The 20,465-nt window shown below is 46.7% G+C and overlaps 1 protein-coding gene across 1 annotated transcript in view; it reads left to right on the forward strand.

Annotated features, from left to right (window-relative positions):
- The window catches only part of ehbp1 (EH domain binding protein 1), a 156,379-nt gene that overhangs the window by 11,491 nt on the left and 124,423 nt on the right, over positions 1–20,465 (forward strand). The window contains 3 exon segments of the mRNA XM_076285956.1: positions 11,008–11,065; positions 13,057–13,152; positions 19,317–19,370. Coding sequence (XP_076142071.1) covers positions 11,008–11,065; positions 13,057–13,152; positions 19,317–19,370 — 208 coding nt within the window.

Raw genomic sequence — 20,465 nt, forward strand, 5'->3', positions numbered from 1 at the left:
ACTTGTTATCAAAATGTTCTTGATTAGAGATATTACATGCACATATCCCGCATATTGCACTGGCAGCAGAATGTAGCCTACGTCCTAGTTGATGGTGGGCTGCCAGTGCATTTTTTTTATGCCCACACGGGTCCACAAAGTGACTCCACAGGACTCAACAAACAGTCGCCATGGCAGCGTGTGCTTTCAAGTCGGCCAGATGTGCATTCACCTTTAGGCTTTTTTTTTTTAAGTGTATTTTTTGGGCTTTTTTGCCTTTATTTACAGTGTACAGTGGAGAGTGATAGGAAGCAAGTGGGAGAGAAAGATGGGGTGGAATCTGGAAATGACCGCAGGCCGGATTTGAACCTGGCTCACTGTGGGCATTCACTGCACCACAGCGCCCCCCCCCCCCCCTACCTTTAGGCTTTTTTAGGGGATTACTGAGGGTGTTGGTCTGTGACAAAGTGCAGAGTAACACTCCCCCCCCCCCCCCCCCCCCCCCCTTACTAGTCCCATCTACCCATTCTCCTGTTACCCAAGGTTTTGACCCCTTCTATTGTTATGACTGGACTGTCTGGGCTCTGGACGTGGCCCAGGTGTGGTGGTGGAGCACCACATGTCACATGTACACTCCGCCACAGACATCGCATGCAGGTCTGGAGACTGAAGCCGGCCGCATCAACCACAAATGAGGCAAATTGTGGCAGTGCTGCAATGAGGTGATTGCAACATGGTCCTAAATATAGAAATGGTATCATCACCTGCCACATAATTATATTAGTTGATTGTAAACTGTATCTCCCAGTCCATAGTAAGACTCACTGCAGAGCTTTATGTGTGTACACAGCAAAGCCATCCCCTTTGTTATCTGAGCAAGATTAATGTGGTTCAGCTCAAGACTGTATATCCCACTATTACTTGTCATGGTAAAATTTGATTGTTGATGCCCAACAAAATCCGTTGGGCTTCTTTAGCTGCCTGCCAGAATAGCCATTGTATGCTGAGCATTCTGGTGCACAGTGGTGTTCACCACATCGTTTACCTTCCTGTTACACACTGGTGACCCTGAGAGGAGAGTGACTGATGGTGAAATGGTGTTTGGAATCCAGAAAAAGCGCCCGGCGGCCGCTGTACTTCACCATTTATTCCCCCCCCATTTCACGGGCAATTTGCCCCTTGCCTCTCACTCTCGCTGCGCAGCGGCGCGGGCTCAGCCCGAGTTGGGGAAAGCTCCGGAGCTTTTAAATGCCACTGTGACGGATGCCTCTCTGCTCAGCTCCTCTTTAAACAGAGAAGTCGAAGGTGCGAGCGATGCACACCCAGAAGAAGCTGTTTGATGCCGATATACGTACACACACACACACACACGCACACATGCACGTTTGGTGATGCAAGGCGTCCCCGGTGAGCCCACCTCAGTTGGCAAATTAAACCCACTGAGCTCTGGGTAGGAGGGAAGACTCAAGGACTCCTCTGACAAACACGGAGAGACGTCTTGAAGAGATTCACATCAACGGCGTGAAGATTTGCTCCTTGATCGGGCTCTACAGGAGCATGTCAAGCTGGGTCTCCTGTGGGATTTGGAGGAGTCGTTCAAGGTGAGGGGGAAGAAACCAGCCTGGTCTTACCCTCTTCCTTTTCATGACTGTCAGCGTCAAACCATGTGATGGAAACTTTTGTTGGTCGTGAATGTTAACACAATAAAATAACATACAACAATTTTGTCAGCACAGTAGGGCCTTTTGTTAAGAGGGCAATTACTGACTGGCATACTGTCAATATGGGATTTATTTTTTTTGTTTGTCTTAAGGTGGTTGTGACCCATATCTTGTGCTTCAAATGTTTACATGGCTGCTTCAGCTTCTCCTTAAATAATTTCTTCATTATCTCTTGCACTGACTGCATCCTTTGTTCTTTTGTGCAGCAGAAGTTCTTTTTTTTTGTGCTCTCTGTGTGTGTGTGTGTGTGTGTGTGTGTGTGTATAGCCTTCCAGTCTTCTCCGATGCTGCAGTGCCTGTCCTCAGAAGCCCTCTTCCTGCTTGCCGGGCTGCACCAGGGAAGACCTCACTCATAATGGGGAGCAATAAAGCCCATTTTATTACCTAGTCAATAAAATTAATATTTCCATTACGACAAGCTATTTGATGGAAGAAAATTGGCAGAATGGGACTAGAACCAATGTCAGCCAGAATTATTAGTTCTACACTACTGGTGGTAAATTGGTTGTAAACGAAATGGCCGTGTTGTCAGAATCTGGACATTTGTGTAATTGGTGGAGGCTTTGGCTCAGCCCTTGTGAAGTATTGGAGGTGCTGCTTTATTGAGGTGAGTCAGTTCCAGTTTCCAGCAGTTATGTGGGAATGGCATATGTGCTGCTGCTGCTGCCAGGTTCAAACAAAGAAACAACGGCCCTTGGTTTATTGTGTCAAACGGCAGATTTCAGGTTGTCTGCGGTGTCAACCTGTGTGTGTGTTAGAACTGGAGCTGATGCATTAGAGAGAGTGTGTGTGTGTGTGTTTAGCAGCGGGAGTAGCATGTCTATAGAGACTCTCATGCTGGAGTGAGTAAAGGGCTCTTGACGCCTCTTTCCAGCCCCCTCAGCTTCGACACAGGTCACCCTATTCTGTGTGTGTGTGTGTGAGGTCAAGAACTTGTTTGTATAGCACACAAGAGTTCAGGGGCCAGCTTTTATTAAACAGTTCAGTGAGCACAAATTGTTTTACAACAAACCCAAGACCAAAAACTGTAAACGCCTTTACGCCATTGGTGCCAGTCATGAAACTTATGTATTGATTGTTATTATGTAACTACAAGCTATGTATAAGCTTGGTTACGATGATGGTGATGGTGCTGAAGATGAGTAATTGGGAAGACTGTCTGAGTGGAAGATGGCTATCTACCTAACAATTCCACCTTGTAGTTGAACTGCTCTAGAAGCTTTTGGAATTGACCTCATGTCATGGCACTCCAATATAACCCGCATACACACAGTTCAGCAGAAGTCCTTCTACCCCCAATGAATAAATATCTATCAGACTGTATCCGAGGATGCAACTCTCCCTGTTTGCACAGCACTGCTTCCCTCTGTTACATAAACAGCATTTTGGATAGGAGTGGTATAGACCTGTGTGTGTGTGTGAGTGAGAGAGAGAGAGGCAGGCAGACGGAGGGTGGATACTCGAGCCAGCGCTCTGTCAGCTGTGTGTCCAGTGTTGGGTTGCTCCTTCCTCTGGGCTGACAGCCGTATTTGTTAGCAGCTGTCAGCGAGGAAGTGCCCTCCCCTCCCCCCCCCCTCTCTCCCACCTCCCCTCTCCTCGCCTCCTCTCCCTTTATTCAGGATTTTATTTTTGTAATGCATTTTTATGCTGACCTGCTTGCTGAGGATACAACCCAGCCTCTCCTCTTCCCCTCCCGGTTACACTAACCCCCACCCCCCCCATCCCATCCCATCCCATCCCATCCTCTTCGGTCACTGACAATGAGAGAGAGACTAAGCCAGAGAGGTGCTTTATAGACAGAAAGAAAATGGGATGCAGAATACATTTGTAGAGAAAAGCAGAGACTGAGACCGCAGTGGCACAGGAGTAGAGAACAAGGAGAGAAGAATTTTTTTTTTTTTTTTTTTTTTACGACGGGTCCGGGTAGAGCTTGAGCCTCTTAAAGGCCAGTCTGGTGCAGTTTTACAGGACCCGCGCTGTTAGCACGCTAGCTCGTGGCCGTGAGCTCTTTCAGGGAGATCCAAAAAAGGCCGCTGCCGTGGCTCCCAAAACAGCAGGGTGAGGTGCCGGGCACATCTGCAGACTGCATCAGGCACCAAACAACTTCCTTTGTGTGTGTGTGTGTGTGTCTGCTTTTTCTTCCTTCCCTCTGTAGGAATGCAGCAACACACACACACACACACAGACTCTCACACCCACTACCCTCGGATACCGTTGTGACTAATCAGCAGACATCTTTTTCAACGCACACACACACACACACACACACACGCAGGTGTTTGGGTGCTATGAACAATACACTGCAGCTATGGCTCAGGGTGTCTCCAGCCCCCCCCCAACTGCCCCCGTTGCAGCCAGGCCGGTCGTGCCCAGGGAAGACACTTCCGCCCGGGTCTGTCTGGCTGGCGAACCGCCTCCTCCCATGCCCCGCTTCCCAGAGATAGCATCTCCCCGGGCCTCTCCTGCACTCCTGCTGCGCATGACCTACTTTAGCGCTCTTATCTCTCCCTTATTTATTTATTTTGCCCATATTGTTACATTTAACTTTAACTTCTTCCCCTGCTTTTCTGACTTTTTTTTTTATCCCACACATTTTTTCCCCCATATAAATAGGCATACTCATGAAATCGAAATGCAACAAAGGAAAAAGAAACTGTCTTGGCTTTGGGTATTGTCTTCCTCCCAGGGTGGTCGGCCTATGTGTGTGTGTGTGTGTCTGTCTGTCTGTCTGTCTGTTTGTTTTTTCCTCCTTCCCTCATCTCTCAGGCTATTTTTTATCACTTTCTTCTTTCACGACTCGTGAGCTTCGCCGAGTCGCCTTTGCTTAGTCTGTCCATTTCTAGACGCCTTGCACTAGAGGAGGATGAAGTACTGTGGAGGATGACTCCTGCTGCATTCGAGTGTGTGTGTGTGTGTGTGTGTGTATGGATGATACTGGCGGAGGGCATGAGGAGAACTGATGCTCTGTTTTCTGAACACAACAGATCCCAGACAGTGTGTGTGTAGGAGGAGAAGTTGTTGAGCAAAGAACATTGAGCAAGTTTTGAGACATGGAGGAACAGCAGTGGTCAGGTTTAAGATTTTGCCTCTAGGTGAGGAGGTCACTCTTGAATTAACTCTGCACAGATTGTGGCAAAGATGGTGATGAAAAGTAATGAGAAAGACAAAGCAGTGGGAGTAGACTAGCAGTGAAATGAGAGGGGCCAAAGCTGGTGAACTGTGGTAGCAGGTTGGAGAATCTTTATCACCCCAGAGTGCTGCAGCACAGTGTGGAGTGGAGAGGCAGGTAATATAGACCAGTGTGTTTGGCCATAGGGTAGTGGACTTCTGAGGTTGTTTAAAAGTGTGTGTGTGTGTGCCAGCGCTGCATGTTCTGAACACCGCAGTTCTCAGCCTGCCAGCAGCTCCCCAGCAGCTCCCTATAGCGCTCTGTTTCGTGCTCTCCCTCCCTCTCACTCGGTCTCACCCTCGCATAGATCCGTCTCTCACACATTCACATTCTACATCTGTAACTTCCACATGCTGGCTTAGGTGAGAAAGAGAGCTGCCTTTCACTGCTCGTCTCCTCTGTGGCTTCACTGAAGGAGTCTGGCCTACCCCCTTTGAGTCAGGCCTGGATTACACACAGGTAGTCCAGCTTTCACCTCAGTTCACTGCTGAATCGGAGTCAACGCAATGACTTTGCTCCTCAGCCCAATGGAGTAGCACAACGTCAGCTGTAACGTCCCACAAAGCTTGGGCAGGCTAGGAATAATACTTTTAAAGATATTAATGTCCATTTTTTGGCATTTTTGATAAAAAAAATTGATTCAAACTCACGTGTGAAAATGTTTGAAAACATTGAAATTGTAAACAAAAAATACTTTACAGGTCTTAGTTTTTGGACCTGAACATTATGCAGACAAACTCTGAGTTAATTCTGAGACTGGTCCGCAACCATTTTCCTGGATTCTGTCCGATTTTTACATGGAATGATCCTGCTGCAGTCGTGGAAGGTGATCTTGTGTGTGCCGACTGCAGTCGTCTTGTCCATTTCAGTCTGTGTGAATGGCCAAGGTAAAAGCTCCTGATGTCACTCAGCTGTGCCAGTGGTACTTGCTGGCAGCTTCAGTGTCAAACCAAAACACTCCATGAGCTGCTGTAAAACAAACAGTTCACCCACTCCCCCAAAACCTTCTCTGTGTTGGGTTTCATTTGGAGAGAGATACCGTAGGCTTTGTTTGCTTTGTTTATTTTCATAGGATGGATTGCTTTGCTGAAATACATGTTTTATTACTATCCGTAACCCCATTTAATTTGCAGCAAGGTATTTTTGTTTTTTGCATTTTCCACAGACTGGTGCATTCCAGAGTGGTCTATTTCTCCCAGACAGAACTACTAGAGAGCAATAAAGCTATTTCGCCCTATAAGGGATTTGTTGTTATTAGAAGTCATAGGTATTTCTGTATGGTCCTAGCATGCTTAGACCGATACGTTTAGGGCAGCGGTTCCCAAACTTTTTTCCCCACGTACCACCACCTACATCCTGACTTGGCTTGCGTACCCGCACCATCCGACACATAATTAAACATAACACATTCTACTGACATATTCCAGGCATCATGTTTAATTAGCCACCCTACATGATAACAAATAACAAAATCAAAATGTGAAACTGGTCTATGAGCTCTCACACTAAAACAGTGTGGAGAACAATATTATGAAACTGTGAGCCTATGAGAACAGGCTTTTAGGCCTATAAGATAAAAAAATTTTTTTTTTTCACCTTTCAGACATTGCCCTTTTCATCTCGCGTACCCCCTAATGTAAACTCGTACCACAGTTTGAGAATCCCTGGTTTAGGGAATACAAGCTTGCACTTTGGCTGAACTCTAAAGAGAGTGAACCTTTTTTTTTTTTATTTGTTGTGACAATGCACCAGATTGTACCATTTAATACAGACATGTGTTTCTCTTATAAAACCATCTAGAGCCAGTCATATCACCAGTTGTCAGGTGATTGGATCACAATGCGAGCCCACAACTGGTCCTCATCAGAAGTGACGCAGGTGCTGACTACCAGATGCCGCAGTCCTGATTATGCCAAGTTGGCATTTTCTCTGTGTTTGCTTGCCTGTTGTCAAAGCAGACGGTCGTCCTTTGTTGCCATCACATGTGGGATTTGTAGCCCCCCCCCCCCCCCCCCCCCTTCCAATGTACTGTCACCCCCATCTCACCTCAGGTGCTGTAATTCTCTCCTCTGTAACATTCGATTCTAAATCATCATCATCTCTAACCTAAAATGGCCTTCATCTCATCAAAATAAGGCATCAGCTTTCAGCAGTCTGCCTATGTGTTTTTCTTTCTCCCTTTTCTGCCTGTTCAAATGGCTCTCGCTCCCCCTTTTCCATCTCTCCCCCTCCATCCTCAGATGGAATCCATTTGATGCGAATCATTTGATGAGCGAAATGAAAAGCGGGGGGAAACAAGCTCCCTCCTGAGCCGAGCGTCTAGTTTTTGTTCTTCCTCTACGCTCCGCTCTCCCCAAGGAACGTGTGTGTATGTGTGTGTGTGTGTGTGTGTCTGTGTGTGTATGAAGGAGTGTATGTGTGTGTGTGTGTGTCTCCGTCAATCCACTCACCTGTTTCATAGTGTTTTTAAAGGCAGTGGAGGGTTTGAGGGGGGGCTGAAGGCAGTGTGTTTTTCTAGCATCAGAGAGGAATCTGAGTGCCCCCCCCCCCCTCTCCCATCCCCGGGGGTATTGACGGACAGAAGAAAAAGAAGGAAGAGAAGAAAACAGATGAGTGTTCATATGGGGGAGAAGGGGAGAAAAAAAGAGGCGGGAGGGTTTTGGAGCTGCGAGGCAGTCGGCTCTTTGACGCGTGTAAGTGCTGCGGAGCATTCCTGCGGCGTTCCATCACAGGGCCGCGATGCGCAGTGCCTGCTCACCCGCTCTGCTACTGGAGGTCTGGAAGGAATGGAATGCAGCGGGCCACACGGAGACCAGCGCAAAGGGGAGAGAGGGGAGGAGGAGGAGGAGGAGGAAGGGAGGGATCCAAGTCTGTACTAGTGATTGTGTTGAGTGAGTGAGTGAGTGATTGTGTGTGTGTGTGAGTGAGAGAGAGAAGAGAGGGTGTGTGTGTGTGTTGGGTAATGTGTGGGAGTCAGAAACATATGAGGGGAAGAGTGTTCTGAACAGAGGTTAGCGGGTTAATAGGTACCGTGTGTGTGTTGAGGTTTGAGTAGGAAGACTGGAAGACTGAAGCTTAACAGAGATTGATGGAGAGAGGGTTATTGTGTAGAACAGGCACTGTGTGTGTGTGTGTGTTAGGGGAGGCACAAGGAGAACTCTGAAGGAAAAGTCCAGAAAGAGAGGAATCTCTGTGTGCCCTTGTGTGTCTGTGTGTGTCGGAGGCAGCAAAGCAAGGACACAGCGCAGCCTCTGAGGCAGGAGCAGGCGGGCAGAATGGTTGGCATTCGTGGCATGGCGCAGGGTGCTGGGTGCTGTGGTTCCTCAGCACAAAGGGCCCTCGGGGGGGGTTGCAGGGAGGTGGCGCTCCAGCAGTGGTCATGGGAGCTCAACACAATGGGCCGCTGTGTGCCGTCTGTGGCCCTGCTCTCCTCCTCTTCTGTCCTCCCCTCCCCTCACACCCCCACTGACATGCCCTATCCTCTCTCTGTCTGGTACAACTCTCTCTCTCTCTCTCGTTTTTTTTTTCTGGCCACTTTTTCATCATGTCTTCATTTCATCATTCTCCTTCATCCACTCCCCCCTTGGTCTTGATTTTGTTTCAGTATTATTAGCAGATGTGTTGGTCAGAAACTCCAGCGTCCTATTTTGCAAGATCGTTTGCAAAACATTCTCTTCGTCACACGTCAAGCCAGTGAATCAGGGCTGGTCTTTGTCCCATGGTCATCAGTCTGCTCTGCAGAGACTTGGCCACTTTTATGGTCCGATTTCAAATAGAACCGACATTCACTGAAAACATACTTAAATGTTCCCTACAGCTACCTTAGCCGTGTCTTTGTGGGTTTTCAGTCGTACACAAAGAGAGGATTGACAGGTGAGTGGTCAGTGACCAGAGTTCGGTCCCTGTGTCTGTGACTTAAGGGGGTTTTGACGCAGCTAAATGGAGCTGTGACTGGTTTCACAGGAAACGCATGCAGGCACCCACCAGAGGCTGCTGGAACGCAACTGGAAAGCCTTCAAATGCACCTTTGTCTGGGCCCTGAGCTGGTTTTCCCACTGGAATCTCTTACAGCACTAAAGCACTTGGCGTTGCATGCCTGTATCCTCACAACTTCTTTCTTCCACTTCAAAATTCTTCTTTTTTTTCCCCCGAGCATTTTTCTGGTCTTTCTCTCACTCACTTTTTCTGACTTGCACACTTTCACCCAGTCTCTCTTCCCTCTCCCTTTCACAGGCCGTACACACACACACACACACACACACACACACACAATCATAGGCCTACATGTACTATTCACATGTTGATCACAGGATCTGCTGCCCTAACTGAGTCTCTTATTGGACCTAATTCACTGCCCTAGCCCAAGACAGACTGACAGAAAAAGTGATTGTTTGTGTGTTTGTTTGTGTGTGTGGATATGTGGAGGATTTGGGTAATGTGCACAGGTGTGGACCCTAGTTGACTCACTGGAGTGAATTCGTGGTCTGCCTCTGCCAGCCTCTCTTTGTGCAGGCTCAGACTGTGCTTGTGTCTGCAACGCTCTGCTTCAGGCTCAGCTTCATCATTAATTTATTCCTCTGGAGGACTGATCCACCTGTGGGACGTGCACACACACACACACACACACACTCACACTCACACTCACACTCACACACACACACACATACGCATTGCACACACAGCTGCTTTGCACCGTGTGGAGGGTGGATTCACAGTTCAGAGCAGCGACAGTTTGATGGACTGCATTAGAGTTTCATATCCGTGTTGATTTTGTGGACCTGTTCGAACAGGAACAGATTTCACAAGCTCATTCTTTTATGTGTGCATGTGTGTGGCGTGAGTGAATATGTCTGAGCGTTGATGAATCACAGATGTTTGGAAATTGTTGTTAGTAGCGTGTGCGTGTGTGTGTGTGTGTGTGTGTGTGTGTGTGCGTGTGTGTGTGTGTGTGTGAGTGTGTGTGTGTGTGTGTACTCTTAAATCTTTGATTGACTGTTAGACATCAGAAGAGCATGCTGTCAGGGCACTTGTTCCATCTGATGGGATGGGGGGATGGGGCGTCTGCCTGCCCTCCATCTTCTGCTGCTCCTCACTTCTCTTCCCTGCCTGTCTGCCTGTCTGCACCTCTTCCTCCATCCCTGTCTGGTAGAGGCTACATGAGGTTGCTGCCCCTCTTCCTCCATCCCTGTCTGGTAGAGGCTACATGAGGTTGGCTCATTTCAGAAAGGTGGCTTGTGGTCTTGTTGACTTAACATGTTGATTTGAATGAGATGCAGTACATGCACAATTAATTATTCAGTCTGTGCAGAATTTCCAACTCCAAACCACATAAACCTGAATACTTATTGTGTTTAATCATTTTCCGGTGATATGTTTGTGTTTGGAAGGTGTGGCGTTAAGTGATTAACGCATTAGACAAAGTGTTGCATTCTTTAGCAAGTGGGCCAATAGAGAGATTTAACTGAGACTGAAAAGTCAAAAATTGCAAGACCTCTTTCAGACTGAAACATCACTCTTTAAATAGTTAAACTATTAAATCGTGATCACTGCACAATCGGTTTGTGGCGAATAGTCACAAATAGTCATAGGTGCAAATTGACTGCAAAAAGCTTGATAAGAATTAAACGTGAAACTACCAGGAACCCATTAGACAACAGTGCAATCATACTCCAGAGCTGAAACCTACCTGGAGTGCCCAGTGTTCAGAGACAGTGGTTTTCCAGCCTTCTTTACTCTGAAGATTCACAAGTTAAAGGTTGGGCCAAGAAATACCTGAGGACAGATTTTTTCAGAGGTTTGCTGAACAGATGAAATGAGTGTGAATCTTGATGGACCAGATGGATGGACATGTAGCTAGAAACTTAATCCTGAGTAGTACAGTTTGCCTCATAATTGTGCACGTAGTGTATTAGAGGTCTCTGGGCATGAATAGTTCTTGAATCGTTCTATGGTTATAGTCTTATTCCTGCTCAGGTTCATATTGGTGAAAGGGCCTCCACTCTGCTGTCAGTGACTGAATTTAAGTGTTTAAACTAAGAAAAAAATGGAACATGGGGAAACTGATTTCTGTGTTAGCTGACAGTGATTGACTGTATTTGTCATTGTACTAAACCCCACTCTCCTCTTCTGTGTCCACAGGCAGCCAGACAAGCTGGTGGTGGTATGGACACGCCGCAGTCGACGGAAATCCTCCAAGGTTTGTTTGCTTTCCTTTCCTTTTCACAGTCCTGTTTCACTGTGTTGTGCAGACCACTTGCACAGCTTTGTGAACAAGTCCCAAGACCTGTGTTACATGTTTAGACAGAATGGACTGGACATATAGCCTGACGAGCCAGACCCACATTAAAATGTAGGGTCTGGGCACTCACCGTTCGCAGTGCTCAGTCCGAGGGGCGGGATAATCGGTTGTCTTTCAAATTCCCTCTGCACGCAATAGGACAGCGATGAGTCCCATGCGTTTTTCCACCAGCGGAGCTAGTTTGCTAGTTCAAACGTTTGCCATTTTAAAACAAGCTTAACTCGTGTCACCCTGTTGGCCAACAGCAACATCCATCTTCTTTGATTTCAAGTAGCAGGGAATTCAAGCCAAACCGTTGCAACTCTGCCATCAATCATTATATTAAGCCCACCTAACGACTCTATACACGATTTGATTGGCCTGATAGAAGTTTAATTTTTCGAGCTCACAAGCCAACGGAGAGTTGCTAGACTAGCCCTGGAAGCAAATGTAATTTGCTGCCGCTAGGGTTCGTCTAGATTTCTAGGCTACTGGACATAGCTATTATGGCCGGAAGTGCCCCATAGGAATTCATTTGGATTAGGGGCGTTGAGCAGAATGACCCGGCACGTGGTTGGTTCAGTCTGTAGCGTACGACCTCACGTTGCTGACATCAGAATTTAAATAGCTGCACCATACCAAGAAGAAGAATTCGGTTAGTCAGACCTTTATCAAAACCAGGCTGAAGTGTAGAATCTTCTTCACTGAGAATAAAGCATTCTACACTACACTGATAAGCTGTTTAGGTATCCATGTAAGTTCAGAGAAATATATCTAATAGTGGCTTCAATACTAACCTCTTGATGAGTTTGCTTGTCAGCTACATGTGTCATAATCACCTCCCCCCCCCCCTCCCATCACCTAAACCCCTCCATAAAGCTTGATGGTTGGCTAAGCAGTAAATGCATTTGGCTCTTCCTCAGTTGGCGGTTCCCTTACTCCATTTTGCAGCAAAAGACCTGAGATTGCAAGGTTTTTAAGCGGCCTACTCCAGGCCAACAGCAGCCATCAAAACAGCATTTAGTCCTCTCTCCCTCCCCTCAGCGTCTGACCTGCCCATCTGTCTGTGTCCACATCGCATCACACACGAGCACGGTGGAGTTCTAATGCCGGCCCGGGTCATACTCTGGTCCCCACACAGCAGGCCGCCGGCAGCTTTAATATGGAGAGAGGCTCCCGATTAAGTCCTCTGAAAGGCCCCGCTCTGTGTATTCCCCTTCATGTCCCTTCAAGAGTCTTACACACACACACACACACACACACACTTGTCTCTCTTTCACTCTCTCTCTCTCTCTCTCTCTCTCTCTCTCTCTCTTTCTCTTTCACTCTCTCTCTCTCTCTCTCTCTCTCTTTCACTCTCTCTCTCTCTCTCTCTCTCTCTCTCTCTTTCACTCTCTCTCTCTCTCTCTCTCTCCATGTTTCTCTTGTTCTCTCTGTAGTGAGGTGCTGTGTCAGCAGCAGCAGGTGTGGCTTATGTAGTGTATTCTGCTGAGGTGTTGGCACTGCTGGGCTCAAAATGTGTGTGTGTGTGTGTGAGAGAGAGAGACTCTGGAGATCAGGGTCAGGGACACTGGGCCTGTGTTGTGTAGTTTGTCCTGGTGTTGATGCATTTAGTTTTATTTACCTCCCAACTGAACCTTTGAACTTTGCCTTGTGAAGTAAAACTACAGAACAGTATGTCAGCCAAAAATAAATAAAAAGGCCACGACTGTGAAACCCAGCCAGAGTCTAACCTATTATTGCTCAGTCTCATGCTGCTGTGTGTGTGTGTGTGTGTGTGTGTGTGTGTGTGTGTGTGTGTGTGTGTGTGTGTGTGTGTGTGTGTGTGTGTGTGTGAGTGTGAGTGTGAGTGAGAGAGAGAGAGTGTGTATTTTATTTATCCTTAGTTGTTGTCTTTTTCTTGTCCCCAGTCTCACAGTTGGCAGCCAGGAATCAAGAACCCGTACCGAGGGGTTGTGGTGTGGCCCGTCCCAGAGAACATCGAGATCACGGTCACTCTGTTCAAGGTACGGTCTCTCCTCTCCCTCTATCTCAGGGATTCCCAAACTGTGGTACGTGTAAACGTTTGGGAACCGCTGCTCTATCTCATTCGTAGCTCTCCTGCTGTCTGTCATGTGGTACTGTCTCTGTAGGCCTTGTCATTTAGTAAACCCCTCTCACTGTTTCTCACTGTGGTCAGGTCAAATACAGTGAGGGGGAGCAAGTCATAGACACATGGATGGTTAGATAGATAAACGGACAGAAAGAGTGAGAGGAGAGAGACAGAGAGAGAGAGAGGGAGAGAGTGATTGACACTGAATGAGGTAGACTGAATGAAAGAGCGAATGAATGATTGCAAAGGGAGGGAGAGGCGCTCTTCTCCAGAAATAGGCTGTAGGTGCTCTCCTGGCCCACTGACACAGATGAGGGCTGATTAAGTAGTAATTAAGGCCAGACTAAGCAGGGTCACATGACCTGCGCCACACGCCTCCCCTAAGCCACAGGTGAGCAGCCTCCCGACTGTAAACAGGAAGCAGCTTCAGTGCTGAAAGTGTTTTTAATGTGGAGACGTCAGGCAGTCATTTAAGGTAGTCACTCAGCAGATAGGAGCCACCACACACACAGGGAGCAGGTCTTTGACCCCTGAGTAGCACAGAGCAGCAGCAACATAGCACACCACAGTGCAGTAGCCCCACGTCGGCCCACTGGGACGCAGGCAAGTAGACACCAGACATTGGGCGCCACAGCACAGCAGCCATGCATGTGCGCACCTACAGACTCACACACACACCCACACACACACACACACTAGGGTGCATCAAATTTGAATGGGAAATTTTAATTTCAAAATATCAATTTGGCTGGCATTGCATATTGTTCCAATTAACATAAAAATGACTTTTGCACAGTTTTGAGTAATTCCATTGAGATTTAGGGGTGCCACCTAACACATGAACTTTGGCGAAATTTCGAAAAATGTGCAATTTTTTGTCTAATTGCCAAAAGTTGACCTGGAAATATTGAGTACAGTGAACTTTTATACAGTAACATGTTCTATAGGGTTATCAAAGTAAAAGTTGTTTGTTTGCCCTTTGGGCAACTTGGGCATTTCTCAGAATTAAACTTTCAAGATTCTCCATTCATTTGTCCTATAGACAAAATGAATGGAGGTCAATGGGACATGTTCACGTGGCCTTACCCTGAATTCTGTGCAGCAGTGATGGATGTCGGACACACATATAAAATTGAATTGACTTTATTGTTAAACACAAAGGGCGATACTGACAAACTTAAAAGAACAAGCCCTCTCTAGTGGCTAACTCACTGACTAACAGGGCCTAATGGTAAGAGCTGACACTAACTAAACTCCGAACTTAACTGCTCAGTCTGTGCCAGAGTCTCTGCTCCACTGAGCAACATCACCAGGGAGAAAGAGAGAGGGAATGGAACCTGAACTCTGAACCTAGCCAGTGTGTCTCCCCCCAGATATGTCTCCCCCACCCGCCACCCAAGAGTAACCGTCCTATTCAGGGATTAGCTTGGGTTTGCAGTGGCAAAGGTTTGGCTGTTGGTTGCGGTCATGTTCAACTCACACACACACACACACACACACATACAAACACACACACACACACACAAAGACACAGACACACAAACACACACACAGACACAGACACACACACACACACATACAGACAGACACACACAGACAGACACACACAGAGAGAGAGACATACACACAAAGACACAGACACACACACACACACACACACAGACACACACACACAGACACACACACACACACACACACAGACACACACACACACACAGACACACACACACACACACAGACAGACACACACACACACACAGAGACACACACACACACAGAAACACACACACAAACAGACACACAGCCACACACAGACACACACACAGACACACACACACACACACACACACACAGACATACACACACACACACAGAGACACACACACACATAGAAACACACACACACACAAAGACACACACCCAAACACACACACACACAGACATACACACACACACACACACATGTTCTCCACAGCCAAAGAGATAAATAGAGAGAGAGAGAGAATAAGGGATACAAAGGAGAGAAGTAAGACACACCCAGAGAAAGCGGATGAAAAAAGGCCAGACAGGGCCAGATATATGTTTTTGTGCCCACATCAAGCATATTTCATTCGCAAAGTGCACGTAAAAGCATGGCGAGGTATGTACAAACAGGCCGCACTGAGGAAAAAGACGTAGACTGCCTGTCGTGAGAGCTGCAAATGGCTATTTGCGCTTTTCCGTGTCATGCATATGCATTCATAGGAGGGTCAGGGGAAAGTGGGAGTATCGCGCAAACACAGGAGACAACAAGTGCTAATAGCATTGATTAGGTATTCCGCCATATGTATGAAAACAGCGCATGTCTGTTTTGCGATGAAAAACTTGCGCCTGTTAAAAGCAGGTGTAATCAAAATCGCGGTTGAATGCGTCAATTAGAGAAACTTTTAGAGACAGCTGAATAAGTATTCAGAGCATCAGTTTTCTTCATTGTGCAATAAATAGTTCAAGTATTTTTAAGTAGATTAGTAGAACTACTAGGCCTACTCTGTATGTCGCTGCTTGTTGACATCTTATTATCATGTATGATCGCTATAGTTTGTTTCTTTTTAATGTCGCAATTGGTTAACTATTCAACTGCGCTTGTGGTTCAGCTGTGGGCACGCAATTAGCTTTGCAGAGGGGGCGGGGAAACAACTACAGATATGATAGTAATATGTAATAACACATCCAACACAGATCAAGATCACCTCAAACAGTAAGATCACCTCAGTTTTCTTGAGCTGTAGTATTGTTTACCTCAGATCTCCATGGCGACCATTGAGCACTGTTAACCACTTTATCCAACAAAAACAGATGTGCGGTGGCACCCCTAAATCATAATGTACTGAAAAAATATTTTGCATGTGTTGTTTCTACATATATTGGAACACTTTTAGCACCCAGCCATATCAAAATTCAAGAATTGTGTTTTTTGATGCACCCTAACACACACCCACGCACGCATGTGCACTTCACTGTTGAGTTCAGCTCCACACTTAGGGCTTAAAGCAGGGAAAATGTCTGTGCCTGAAGTTATCAAACATTTTTGAAGCCAACATATAATTGTAGGATTAGCAAGATTGCCCTCAGAATTAGTGCCGTTTTCTCATTGAAATTATATTATAAAGGGTGAACAGGTTTGACTTGAGTTCAGGATGGATATTATGCAGTGTATGTTTTTGTGCTGTCTAGCCAAATTATGTCTACTCAGCGTGGGTAAATTGGTGTGTGTGTGTGTGTTTTAAGAGGGGTGAGAGGAGCACACAGTATTTAAAGCATTACGAGCTGGTGCTGACAGCTTGACCTGGTGTTGAATGTCCCGTTGAGCGTCCACACAGTGTGGTCTACACACACACACACACACACACACACACACACACACACACACACACACCGTCTGTGCTGATGCGGTAGACACGCTGGGTGCAGCAGAAACTCACCCACTCACAATCCAGTGTCTGGCACCTCCTCCAGCTGACCTCATTGAGCACGCCTCCCTAAACTACATTACCCACAGTTCAGTTTGGTAATCAGCTTTAACCAGCCCACACACCTCATGTAAATTTCATGCTGTCTGGCCACTGCACCTCCTCTACTGTCAGATGACCTGCGGAGGTTCCGTGGCAGTTCTAGCACACGCAGACTAATGAGAAGCAGCAGGAAAGCTCCGCACTCAGCACAATCTCCCGTCAGGCAGGGGAAGTGCTCCGCACCGCTCCACGCCGCTCTCGTTTGCCCACCCGCTTCCAATCCCATCCTCTCCTCTCCTCTCCTCTCCTCTCCTCTCCTCTCCTCTCCCCTCCTCTCCCCGTCCTCTCCTCTCCCCTCTCCCCTCTCCTCTCCTCTCCCCTCCTCTCCCCGTCCTCTCCTCTCCTCTCCTCTCCCCTCTCCCCCCTCCTCTCCCCTCCTCTCCCCTCCTCTCCCCTCTCCCCTCTCCTCTCCTCTCCTCTCCTCTCCTCTCCTCTCCTCTCCTCTCCCCTCTCCTCTCTCTTGTCACCGAGCAACCAAAGAAAATTCACTTACAATTGACCCGATTTGAGCGGAGAGACACAGGAGGAGCAGTAAATCCACGCAGATTGGAGACAAATGGCGGTGTAATGATAACACCCAATCAATGGCTGCCGTCAGGGCTGGGTTGAGATACGGGCAGAGGGCCGGGCTATTTCGGGAGACCCAGTGGCAGCGGCAGGAAGAAGGGGTGGGGTGGGGTGGGGTGGGTGCGGAGGCGGGGAAATGGAGGGATGTTTATTTGTGTGGTCATTAAAGAGAACAAATGGAGAGAGTGCAGTCTGTAAAGGACGGGCCTGGCCCGGACGGAGGATGTTCAGCAGCTGAAAGCTCTCCCACATCGATCTCTGCTAGATACCTGCAGCCAAATCAGAACTGATTGGGGAGAGAGTGGTGTGTGCGTGTGTGTACTGCTCTCTCTCTCTCTCTCTCTCTCTCTCTCTCTCTCTCTCTCTTTTTTTTTTTCCTGCTCATTAGCTTTTGTTGGGTATTCACAGTAGTCTAGTTACATAGTTACACGCTGACACTTAATCTGCCTCTGATAATATGTTGGTATCTGTGTGCAGTGTGTGAGCAATTATTGATTGGACAGTGAATGCCTGCATCTGTGTCAAGTATTCAGTAAGCAGTTAGTCAAATATGTGGGAGTGCGAGGGACAGAGAGAGAGATGCAAAGACATATTTGCTTGACGGCTGGGTGTGATTGATTCGAATGTTTGTGTACATCTGGGCATGTGATTTGTGAAGGTTAATCAGCAGGAACAACCATACTGCAGACTGTGGTGGCCTTCCCAGTCATTATAGCCTCTTACTCTGGATTGAAGAGGACTGAAGCAGAGGGGAGAGGGGGAGGGAGAGGGAGTGATGGAAAGAGAGAGAGAGCGAGAGAGCGAGGTGGAGAGAAGTGTGTCCCCTCATCTGGCCAGTAACAGACAGTGTCTGATGGCCCGAGAGGCTCCAGTCTCCTCTGTGGAGAGACGGATGGCAGCGCAAATGGGCCATCATCTTTTATCCAGAGCAAGGGCTGTTATCTGTGACGTCCTGTCCACTCTCCCGCGTGTGTGTGTGTGTGTGTGTGAGTGTGTGAGTGACCTCTCTGTCCTCTGTGTGCCCACCTTCATGAAGTGGGTCACAAGGACACTTTAGCTGAAAGGACCTGGTTTTAGCTAAATGGAACGTGACCGACAGTGATGCCTGATTTGACTTGACATGTCCCCAGCAATAAAGCAGACATTTCCAAGTGGAAAAAAAGCATTTGGAGTCAATTAGCCTCAAGTACTTTTATCAGTACTGTGACATTGGTCGTTGTGTTGTTTAATGTGACCATTGACCACCCCTCAGTGCTCTCAGATTAATGGACAAAGAGAGAAGTTGCCTGTGTGGTTGGAATAGTTTGATAACATAAAACAAAAGGCTCTGTTTTTTAAGGGCATCTTTTTCATACAAAGCCATGAGAGGTTAGGTGAGGTGGTGGTCCACACAGTATGGCTTACAATACCGGTAGTGTTGATTTAGGACTGACTGATAAAGGTCTTGGCAACAACAAGAAAACTGTACTATAAATGGCATTGGGATCTTCTACCGTATGCCCAGTTCTCACACTCAATGTTTTGCTGATGTGTTACAAATAAAAGTTAACACTTTCTCTAACTTCTGTTCACACGCCCAGCTACTATGCCTATGTCTCTGCTGTGCGGAGTCGGACACACTTTTCCCCAAAGACACTCGGTATTATTGCACATGTGCCTGATTTACTGGTGGTATCGGAACAAGTTTGTAATGGACATGAAGTCCTAGCTGCCTTTCTTTTTGTCTTCATATTTCTTATTAAAAAAAAAATGTCACACACTTCAAATATATATATATATATATATATATTTAAATTGAAATAAATTAAAATGTTCTTATTTACCGCTGAATGTTTTGAGCATCTTCACAGTGAAGGTTGTTGATGGGCGATAAGACTGCTGTTTCTGTGTCTGTCCTTGACCTGGGTGTGAATGCAAAATCTCTTATAGTTTGTGTTAATTCATGTCTTTTGTATTTCAGGATCCTCACGCGGAAGAGTTTGAGGACAAGGAGTGGACATTTGTCATCGAAAATGTAAGTGAGCTATTTTTGAGCTTCATTTTAACCAGGTTCCACATATTTATGGAGTTGCTGCCACCTAGTGGTCAACGATCACACTCATATCAAGAGAAGGGTGCCGGTGTACTAACAATGTCTTTGACTACTGAAGGTACATGTTATTTAATGAAGTACAACTTCTGATAGAATAAATTACTTTTGAATTGAACTGAATGTTATCACTGGAAAATCCTTTTAAGAGGCACCCACATTAAATAACTGAATGTATTTCAGTTGATGTTAGTTCATCATAAAGTCTCTATATGAGGTTGTGTTTGAGTGAATGTGTTTTAATTAGAAGACCTCTAATTTGACATGACTATGTAAAGAGGAGCCTCACATCACATGGTATGCATGAGTTTCAAGCTGATGTATTACTCCCTCTACTGGACACTAATGGACTTACATAACTGTATGCATTGTATCCATTCTGCACTACCTTAATCCTTTCTTTATTTATTGGCAACATGCAGCATGTATGTCCTCATGCATTGAATTCAGCTTTGGGCTTGCTGCCCACAACCTCTGTGTGGCATTGGCCCTGTCCGATGTGAGCGTGTAGCTGTTGTTGCCCATTCTCATTGGCCAGTCATGCAGGCAACATGTCAGAATCACATCAACAGGGTGTCTTTCATGGCATGCTGTTGAGAAAATTGGATTGAGGCCCTGGTCTAAATACAATGCTGGTTGGTTACTCAGGTCATATCTAGCTAGTCTGCTGGATGACTGAAGATAGATATTAAAAATCAAGAATTGTTTGCTCCCTGCTCCATACTGTGTGCGCGTGTGCGTGCATGTGCGAGAGTGATTTTACTTTTTTTTGTTAGCAGTTGCATTCAGAAACAAATAGTCTTTGTACTACATGTTGCAGGTTCATGTGTATTACTAGTCCTTACAGTACAACGAATCACACTTACACTGAACACCCCCCCCATCATGTACTGGTGGATCAGGTGCTGGTGTCAGACAGATCTGACTCATTGACTCATTGAAGGGCCTTTGTGACTGCGCTGCAGACAGTCCACACCGTGCCGGGCTGCTTCTCTTTCATGTGTCGTGCCTCCCTGGGCC

This window comes from Alosa pseudoharengus, unplaced genomic scaffold (assembly GCF_046254945.1).
Source record: "Alosa pseudoharengus isolate Yale_2024_CS ecotype anadromous, Long Island Sound unplaced genomic scaffold, YU_APseudo_1.1 YU_APseudo_1.1_scf_15, whole genome shotgun sequence".
NCBI classification, from domain to species: domain Eukaryota; kingdom Metazoa; phylum Chordata; class Actinopteri; order Clupeiformes; family Clupeidae; genus Alosa; species Alosa pseudoharengus.